Below are 10547 nucleotides of genomic sequence, written 5' to 3'. Positions count from 1 at the left end.
AGAAACATCCCACTTTAAGCAGATGACACCATCCTTTTTGTGTCAAACTCCGCACATTCATCATTTTGAACAGTGAGGCTGGAACAAGAAAAACATAATTTTGAGTGGAGGGAGACTTTAATATACCCTGAAGACAAAAGCAGCGTCACTCTAAGTTTTCTTCTGCATTTTACTGGTTTTGTTCGCCCTATTTATTAAGTGTATTTTGACACTCTGCTCTGAGCACCTCAAGTTAACAATGGACACGCACATATTCCACTTATCAATGGTACATACCTGAAAATCAGCATGCCGTCTCTGTACCGTTTCTTAACCTGTGTGCCCCTTTCCCAGCCATCAATTAGTATCACAATTTCATGAACAGTAAAAATGTTTGATTTCATTATGATTTTATTTCATATAAAATACTGTAAGTAAAACGTTTTTCACGTGAGTATTTACAGGCACACAAGCTCTTAAGAGAATAAAACAGGACAATAAGCAAATTAATAATATCTATATAATGCAAAAAAATTTAATAAAAAAAAAAAAAAACAGTCCTGACCAGTCCTTTTTTTTTTTTTACTACTTTTAACTTCATTATACTTCTCTATATAGAAAGTTCTTATTAGGTCAATGTGTAAATCTTCCCAAAGGGGCATTTTTCCTGTATTTCAGACATCCAAATATAAGACATGAAGGCAAAGTACTGAACAGATGCATGTTTATTATCTCGCAGTCTTTAGGTGAGATCTTGATCCACCTTATTACTTTTTTGCGTTTTGGCTTTTACATTTTGCTTCTGTGACTTCTGCAGCAGAGCCAGTGTGTCTCTCTTCTCGATTTTCCTCAGCTGTTTCTTCTTCATCCTCTTGATCTTTGCCGTGTTTTTGATCTGTGATACAAATGAGACAGAGGAATTTAAATTAAGCACAAATCACCAATAGAAAGAAATACGTGTGTGCTTATGTTGCTAATTAACAACTTTCTTTTCAGTTGGTTGCCTTTATATTGCACAAATTCAATTCTGAATCATAACTTTAATGCAACTCTAATGTATTAGAAAACAGATTAAAAAAAATTATCTTGTGTAACTAAAAAGATATTAAAATATATTTTAGATATTTCTATACATGCACAATCACAAATAAAACAAACAAAAGTTGAATATACGTAGCTGTGTTCCACTGTTTATTAAATGTATAATTTTGTTTAAAAATAATTCGTTTAGAATTATTAATTTAGAAAACAGAATTTTGTCAAATTTAAACAATGTTTTATAGAGCCTTGCATTACACTTTTTTTTTTAAAGGACCGGTGTGTTGGATTTAGAGGCATCTAGTGGTGAAGTTGCAGATAACCATTTCAACACAGCACAGCACCCTAAAGCCTGATTTATACTGACAGCGTAGCCTTGTACCCTACACTGTAGCACAACGTCCACCTCCTTAGAAATGTAACTACATGTTGCTCTGACGCAAACTGCAACAACTGTGATTGTGCTGCTTGGTGTGCGTGTGTGAGTGTGTGTGAATTGTTTGAGAATGGGAAACAACTCATGCAAAACCCAGATGAGTTAATAATGTTTAAGAATCCCTCTTCAAACATACACGTGTCCTCATACACGCAGGGACAAACGCTGCACATCAGGATCTTGTCTGTCCCCTTGTCCTTTCGTTTTAATGGGCAAATGAAACGAGGAAAACACAAGACTGGTTGAGGAGAGAGTTTCAGTTTCTGTCAAAACTTATCACAGCAGCATGGGAACCCCACCACCAACTCGCGTTTTGGCGGAGTCATAAGCAGTAAACGCTCATTACAGCGTAGGCTCGACGTACAACTCTAAATCAGCCTCAAGCGCGTAGGCAGAAGCTGGGCCCATCATCAGTTTAGGGGCCATAACGTCTGTGGACCGGTCTCACAAAAGACACGGGGTGTAGTCAAAGTCAAACTGCAGCTACGTCTGTACCAGGACTCCGACTTCAATGTGTTGAACTAAAAGCATGCTGTGTTTCAACAAATTGGGGTTACAGTGACGGTATAAGATGAATAGGAAACGGTGTGTGACGTGGTGTTCAGCCCTTTTCATGTGAACAGCAACAGTTTACGTACCACTTGCACAATCTCTGCTTTGCGTTCGTTCTCTGCACGGCGTTTCAAGTTGTCTTCTCTCCTTTTTCTCTTTTCCTATAAAGCCAGAAAATATATATATTTTTTAAAATCAATAATAATGCACAAATCCTTTTACATTACAAGAGTTAAATCAGATAGAAGCTCTACCTCTTTCTGTTTGGCTTTCTCGTCTTTAAGCTGCACAGAATACTGTTTCAACTGATCCTTCTCCCGCTTGGCCTGCATCTTCTTTTCCCACGAAGAGCACAACGGTTTATCTCTCACCATTGCTGAGAACCTGTGAGACACAATCACATAAAAGAGGTTCAGAGACAATACAAGACATATTCCAACAGTATTTCTCATACATAAAGTTTCCCATATAGTGGAGATACACCGAACTTTTTCAATTCCAATACTGAGACAATGTCTGTTTTTATCATTTTTATGTAAAGAACATGATTCCAGGAATACTGGGGTAGAGAAAAGCTGAGTTTTTGATGGAAATTGGTCATGTCATAAAAATCCATCTTTCAATACATGACAGACTAGATATTTGCTGTCATTACCCAAAGTAATGAGGTTTGATATTTAACCGTAACGTATACTTCAACAGCAATGTAACACGAATGACTATTATCTGAAGAAGCAGAATTAAATACTTAAGGTCAAAATATGGTGTTTCATTCTCTCTCTCTCTCTCTCTCTCTCGACCTGAATATGTAAAATTAAGTTGTGTGTCCATATTACCATTTTCTAAAAACAGGTTATTGCCTGAAGCTGAGAAGGATACAGTTAACACAGAGGTCCGTAGGGTTGAGATGAAAACCTGCCTAATGGTTACAGCACATACTGCCAGCGGTTAAAGTATTCAAACAATATTATAGATATAAAATAGTAAAAGTGGCATACTAGACTACAAAACTACTCAATTACAAGTAAAAGTCAAAACTTTAGTAAAAAGTATTAGCAACTAAATGTAGAATTAAAACATTTATAAAACATTATGTAGACTGACTGTCAGTGTTATATTGTTGGATCATTATTACTGATGTGTTGATATGGAAATGGTACTTAAATCCAGTGGTGTAGTGCAGAGTATACACAGATATACACAGTGTAAACCCACTTATTGTTCAGTCAGCACTGAGGACACCCACTTCTAAATCCCCTCTGATGTGCATCATTTAATAGTGTTCTGCAGGCAGAATGTTTTTACTAGGATGGGGAAGGCATCACATTGTTGTCCGGGTTTCATGAGTGAATGGAGTAAGGAATACCTCACTCATAATGCACAAATATGTAGTTGTCTCACCCATCTGTGGGCCAGTTGAATACTGTTGGCCCTTTTTTGGGTGAACTATATAGCCTTACATGTCACTGTCGCTTTACATAAACAGGCACCACCACTCCAAATGTTAATGTGGTTTAACCATTTCATACTTAATATCATTCATTAATGTTGGGAGGTTAAATTCATAGTAGTGCACCCATGTTTTATGTGTGAAATCCTAATCTGAGAGGTAACAAGTAATTAAAGTTGTTAATCAAATAACAAATAATAAAATATATAAAAAAGAGCCAATGTTTCTCTCTAAAATGTAAAAGTGCAAAGTAGAATAATGATAATACTTAAGTACCTGAACATTGTAGTTGAGTAAATGTATAGTGACAGTGCCACACTGATCTCCTCACCTCTGCTTGTTGCGGTCCTTCCACACTCTCCCGGATTTGGGTTTTCCCAGCGGAACCAGCGGAACCACCGGCTTCGGTTTTCCACTCGACTCCACACGAGGCTTCTTCTTCGGGACGGTGTCGGTACTCGCGGGTGCGGTTTCAGCTGGTGCGGGCCCGGACTGATGGAGGTCTCCGCTCCCGTTGCCCTCGGCTCTGTCTGTATCCGCTGCGGCCGCCGTGTGCACCGGCACCGGGTCTGCGGACATGCGGAGCGTCTCCTCGGGCAGACTCTCGGGTCTCCGCTCGGCCACCTCCGTATTTTTCTCTTCCACCGCCGGCAGCTCCTGGAGGACGGACCTCCTCGTCCTCCGGGTGGGAGTCCTCACCGGAGCTTCCGAGTCCAGCAATGCGGCAGGAGTGCGAACTTTTCGGCCGCTGCGGGTCCGTCTGGTCTCCGGCGGCGGTTCCTGGATCTCCTCCTCCCCGTGTCCCACTCCAGCACCCGTCTTTTCTTCTGACATAGCTTTCTGTCTCTTTGACATGTTTTCCACTTGAACTACCAACACCACATTACATGTACCACTGATAAACTTGCTTACCCACGTGTGATCACGCCAGCGTTGTGTACGTTGCTTTACTTCCGCTTCTGTGGCGGATGGTAAACAACGTGGGGGCGCACTACCGCCGCCGCCTGGTCTGGAGGAGAACTGCAGGTTAAATGCTTCTTCATCTTCTTTTTCTTATTTTACCGCAGTTGGCATCCAGCTTTTTGGTGCATTACCGCCACCTTCTGCTCCTGAGTGTGAATCAAAAAATACACTTACAATTTAAAATCCCTATAAAAGCAACAACAGAAGCACACAAACACACACGCAACCTAACCTTTAACCTTTTAACCTATACGTGTATCTATCATATCCTGTAGAAACCCCCTGCATCCCTTAAAAAGGCCAACAAGACTACTCACCCATTCTCAGTAATGTGACTTCCTGCACCCCTAATTCCCCCATTTTGTCTCTCATCACCTCTCTCTCTGTGCCATACCTCCACCGACTCCTCTTCTTGACATCCCTCACACAATCCTGTCTGATGTTCCCCTACTATTGTCACTGTTTTCTTTCTAGTGCACAGTGCCCCAATCTTAACCTTGCCATCATTATTTCCTCTCTCCTGTTCCCATTGCGTACCTTAGTTTCTTTAACACTCTTTTGATTATAAAGATGCTTCCCTTTCCCCTCTCTGTCCCATCTCTTTTTTTTGTCCCAGATTATATGTTAAACTTCTACTTTGCTGATAGTAATTAACATTTTTATTTCTCCTTTCTTTAATGCCGCCAGTTCGTCAACTCTCTTATTTCCCGTCAAACCTACATGCGCTGGAACCCACAGAAACTTCACCCGACCTCCCTGGTTTAACTCGATGCTACACAGAGTTGTTCTTCATTTATTTGTTGAACCCTCAAGTTAATATACAATCACAACACCAAAGTCAATTCTGGGCCGCATAAGCCACAATATTAGCAGCAAAAGAAAACAGAAGATTAAAAACAAGAAAAACTAAAATAAAACTAAAATGAAATAAAACCAATGTTAGTAGAGTTGTAAAAAAAAAAAAAGAAATGAAAAAAAGAAAAGTTAAATCTTGTACATTTATTGTGTCCATACATCTAACAGCTTGTCCTTCCTCCCATCACTTCTTCATCTCTGCTGGTTGCCTACTTACTCCATGAAGTCAAGGATTGGTTATTGCTCAGCATTTTGGCAGAGGAGACAGGAAATCTTCCTTAAGCAGCTTTTACTGACCTCACAAATATTTGGATAAAATGAACCACACAAGGACAACAAAGCTGACCAGTGAAACAACGTCAAGCTCACTTCCACTACATTACAATCTAATCTCTAGTGGTATCTGCCCACGCAGCAGAGTTGTGGGTTTATGTACTGAGGTTTCGGGATATCTGATATTTCTCCATTAGCAATGGCGATGAAAGAAATTTTCCTTTAATTTTTTAGCATTAAAGGAAAACTCAATTAATTTCTCTCTTTGCAGAAACAGTCTCCCACTTTGGATAATCCACTGACATTTTGAACTACTGTTACTTTGACAGTAAGATCTATGAACCATACAAAGTAACCAGGAAATGTTACTGGAAAGACACAAAGTGTGGAGTTTTTCAGATTTTCATTGTTTTTTAAAGCACAAACAGAATCTTTTTTTTGTAAATGTTTATGTCTTTTTATTCTGGATACATTCAATGTGACACTTATTATCAACCAGTGTTGGGTGATAATCTAAAAAAAAAAGAGCAGACTGCTGAATGCAATATAATGCAGTGTTTGCTCTTAGTTGAGGTCAAAGTTCACCAAAGTTGAAAAAAGAACTATCATTCTGTCTGTCTGTCTGAAGGTTATGTAATACTGTCTCAGTGTCTTTATGTTCTGTTGTGTTAGCTCTGCTTTGTTAAATCTCTTGCTGAGTTATGTCTTGCTCCAAAGATTGAAAAAGGAGAATACAGTGAAACAGCATATCTTACTGTTTTGTTTGTGAGTGTCCCTCACAATAAATAATAACACTAACAATTAAAGATTATGTCAACCAAAGCTTTATTTTGATGAGTGACTCTTTAAGTTAGAAACCTCAGTGTGATCCTCAGTTATGATTAGTAAATACTGCCGGGAAGCTGGTTATGCTCCAGTGTGGTATAGCTGTGACCCATGTCGAGGTGAGTTCCTTGGTTCGAAACAACTGTGGCAGCATTGTTGCGGTGTCATCCCTGTCATAAAACCTTTCAGTTGTTCACGGTATCATATTAAGGCATTAAATAGCCCTCTATAATAATACTTGAAATTAAGTATAATGCCACAAAGAAAGTATTAATGAGAAACATTCACACAACATTACAGATATTTGAAACAATTTATCCCTTTAAGATGTTGCTTGAATAGAGACAATTCATGTCATTTTTGTTCATGATAAGCATTAAAATGTTTTAATGAAATCCTCTCAATGAGTATCTTCACCTTATTTTGTATGCTTAGATTTTTTTGTAGATTTGAAATGTTACCTGTTTTCTCCCCTAACTTTACAGTAATTTATTTTGATTAGATGACTACTATATTCATTGAAGCAAAAAAGAAAGAAGTATATTGAATATGTATTTGATAATTTTAACAGTTAATCAATTAGGCTGAATAAAAGACACACAGATCAGCATACCAATTAATCACATGCAGAAGTTTTTTCCACTATATGTATTCAAGTTAACAACATTTGCCGTTCCTCTTTCTTTCACTTTTGTTTTATGAATGCTGAATTTGGCCCACGGCTGAGGAACACCACCGGGATATTCAATATGGCCACACTATTTTCTATCTCTCTGATTGGAGTCAAGTATGTGTTATCTGTTGGGACTTCCAGACTCTTTCTTCTGACTTTTTGAGATTACATGCAACACTTCAGCTCCTCCCTTGAAAATCCTGTATCAGCTTGCAGGGAATCTTCTCACTGAAATGGTCTCTGGGTAATTGGCAAAGAAAGCGGATCCGTGATGTAGATCTAATTTGTCATTTTAAATATAACATTTCTCCATTACATTTTCAAAAGTAGAACTATTGTACAAAAAGTTTTACAGTTTAGGAAGTCCAACTGATTAATTTTGGTGAATTATATTTTTGCTCTATACAATCGTATAATCGTAGCTTTACATAACTTACTGAATTTTACACAATTGGTGTTTTTATATTAAGTCCATTACCGGAGAGTCAGAGGAATTCTTGTCCTATTCTTTCACTCTCTGAATTTTTTTTTTTGTGATTCCGTCAATTCTTGGCTGATAACGGTAGGAGGGTTTGTTGTGTGAGTTGGGAAAAGAAGATGTAGAGGTAGACAGGCTGTCTTGAATTCGTAAGGTGACGATTATAGAAACAATTTGTGTAAATTCAGTAAGGGGTTTTATTGTTAAAGTTATTAGCGTTAATATCATGTTTATTAGAGCAAAGAATAATATTCATTTAAAATAATCCAGTTGACTTCCCACAAACTGTAAATATCTTATTTGTCAATAGTCTACTTTTGATAAATGTATGGAGAAATTTATATTTAAAATTATTCATTGATCTCATCAGGTCCCTGCTGTGGCCCATTACCTAGTAGGACCATTTCAGTGAGAAGATCCCTGCAAAGCTGATGGCAGGATTTTCAAGGAGAGCGTTGGAAGTGTTGCATTGTAGATCCATCCAAAGTCTAGAAGATAGGAGTCTGGAAGTCCATAAGATACACCATACTTGACTTCCCAGAGGTGAAATGTGTGGCCTATTTGAATATTCCGGTGTGTGTCCTCAGCCGTGGGCCAAATTCACTTCATTAATAACCAAAAGGTGAGATAATGGGAGGGTAACGCTGTTGTTTACTGATACTATAAGTGGAAAGAGGAACTTCTGCATGTGATTATTGTATGTCTGATCCTGTGTGTCTTTTTATTCAGCCTAATTGATTTAACTGCTTAAATTACTTATACATTAATTATATTATAAATCTGTCTTCTTTTTTTTTGCTCAATGAATATATATTGGGTCATCTAATCTAGGAATTACTGTAAATGTTTAGAGAAACATTGGTAATTTTCATCTCTAAATAGGAATCGTAAGATCACAAAATGGTGAAGATTTACTGCATTGGGGGGTTTCAGTGGTTATATATACATTTGTAATCTTTCCCGAATGAACAAATATGAATGAATTGCTCTAATTCAGCACATTCTTTTAAGATAATTGGTTCTATCTTTGTTGTTGTGTGTATTTCTGCTTTTTACTTTCTCCTGTGGGATCTTTTCTAGTATGTTTTGGCTTTTAATGCTTATGATTTTGACAATCTGGGGGGGATGACAGGGTGTGACACGCGCAAATGGGCCCCACAGGTGGTTTCGAACCAATGGACTCAGCCTCCGGTACATGTCACCAAGCTCTACCCCTGGAGCCTAACAAGGCTCCCAGGCTTCTTTCTTCACTACTGTGGACTCACACTGAGGTCCACTGTAAACTGAAGACCACATTCACTCATCAAAATAAAAGCTTTGGTTGACATAATCTTTAATTGTTAGTGTTATTATTTATTGTGGGACACTCAAAACAAAAACAGTAGATATTTGCTGTTTCACCTGTATTCTCCTCAATTGTTTGGTAGCAAGAATATAACTCAGCAAGATGATTTAACAAAGCAGCTAACACAACAGAACTAAGACACTGATGAACAGTAAATTCATATTACCTTCAGACACCAGACAGATAATGATAGTTCTTTTTTCAACCCTTTGTGTGACTTGACTCAAAACTGTCAAACATGCATATATTGGCATCAGTCTGTCTCTTTTTTTTTTAGTATAACCGCCATACACTGGTTTGTATAATGTGTCAGCATTGGAATGTTAATCCAGAATATAAAAGACAATAAATCATTTACAAAAAAAAGATTCTGTTTGTGCTTTAAAAACAATGAAAATCTGAAAAACTCCCAACACTTTGTGTCTTTCCAGTAACATTTCCTGGTTTAACTTGTATGGTTCAATAGATCTTACTGTTCAAAGTAACAGTTATGTTCAAAGTCAGTGGATTATCCAAAGTGGGAAGACTGTTTCTGCAAAGAGAGAAATTAATTGAGTTTTCCTTTTTAAGCTAAAAAATTAAAGAAAATTTCTTTCATCCGCCATTGCTATGGAGAAATATCAGATATCCCCGAAACCAATCCAGTACTAAACCTACAACTTCTGCTGGTGGGCTAGATATCCACTAGAGATTAGATTGTAATGTAGTAAGTGAGTTCGGTCACTGGTCGCTTTTGTTTTCATTGTGTGTTCTTTTTATCCAAATATTTTGTGAGGTCAGTAAAGAGCTGCTTAAGGTTAAGATTTCCTGTCTCCTCTGCCCAAAATGCTGATGCAATAACCAATCCGTTTGATCTGGATGTAAAGTAGGCAACCAGCAGAGAATGAAGAAGTGATGGGAGGAGACCGCATGTTAGAATGTAATGGACACCAATAAATGTAAAGATTTAACTTTTCTTTTTTTCATTCTTTTTTTTATTTTTACAACTCTCTAAATTGGTTTTATTCATTTTAGTTTTAATTTTAGTTTTTTCTTGTTGTTTAATCTTCATGTTTTCTTTTTTGCTGCCTAAAATATTTGTGGCCTTACGGCCATGATTGACTTTTGGATGTTGTGATTGTATATAACTTGAGGGTTCAACCAAATAAATGAAGAACACTCTGGTGTACCATCGGGTACGGGAGGTCGGGTGAGGTTTTCTGTGGGTTCCAGCGCAATGTAGGTTTGACCGGGAAATAATGTAGAGTTTGACGCTGGCGCATTTAAAGAAAGGAGAAATAAAAATGTTAATACTTATCAAGGAAAGTAGAAAGTTTTAACATATAATCTGGGTCTATAAAAAAAAGGATGGACAGAGAGGGGAAAGGGAAAGCATCTTTTAATCAAAAAAGAGTGTTAAGAACTAAGGTACCAATGGGAACAGGAGAGAGGAAATAATGATGCAAGGTTTAAAGAAATTGGGGGGGGCACTCGTGCACTAGAAAGAAAACAGTGACCAATAGTAGGGGAACATCAGATCAGGTTGTGTGAGGGATGTCAAGAAGAGGAGTCCGTGGATGTGGTATGGCAAGAAGAGAGAGGTGATGAGAGAACAAAATGAATTAGGGTGCCAGGTCACATTACTGAAGAATGGGGTGAGTGTCTTGTTGGCCTTTTTAAGGGATGCAGGGGTTTCTACAG

General features: G+C 37.8%; 1 protein-coding gene across 1 annotated transcript; it reads right to left on the bottom strand.

The window, feature by feature from the left end:
* Positions 1 to 372: 372 nt before the first annotated feature.
* ccdc86 (coiled-coil domain containing 86) lies at positions 373 to 4441 on the bottom strand. The gene is made up of 4 exons (XM_035660987.1): positions 3787 to 4441; positions 2260 to 2389; positions 2092 to 2166; positions 373 to 874 (listed from the first exon to the last, which is right to left on the bottom strand). The coding sequence occupies exons 1-4, from the start codon at positions 4308 to 4310 to the stop codon at positions 722 to 724; spliced, it is 882 nt and encodes a 293-aa protein (XP_035516880.1). The 5' UTR covers positions 4311 to 4441; the 3' UTR covers positions 373 to 721.
* Between the last annotated feature and the right edge of the window lie 6106 nt (positions 4442 to 10547).

The sequence above is a fragment of the Morone saxatilis genome, unplaced genomic scaffold (assembly GCF_004916995.1).
Source record: "Morone saxatilis isolate NCDOM2014 unplaced genomic scaffold, NCSU_SB_2.0 Contig17, whole genome shotgun sequence".
NCBI classification, from domain to species: Eukaryota; Metazoa; Chordata; class Actinopteri; family Moronidae; genus Morone; species Morone saxatilis.
Note: the sequence above shows the minus strand (reverse complement) of the source record. Positions and strands in the feature narration are given on the sequence as shown.

Excerpts from the sequence above, each read along its gene's own strand:
- ccdc86 (XM_035660987.1), bottom strand. The coding sequence starts at position 4,310 with ATGTCAAAGAGACAGAAAGCTATGTCAGAAGAAAAGACGGGTGCTGGA. Across the intron at positions 2,167-2,259 it reads AGAAAGCCAAACAGAAAGAG|GAAAAGAGAAAAAGGAGAGA; the intron begins GTAGAGCTTCTA and ends CTGGCTTTATAG. Across the intron at positions 875-2,091 it reads AAGCAGAGATTGTGCAAGTG|ATCAAAAACACGGCAAAGAT; the intron begins GTACGTAAACTG and ends TTTGTATCACAG.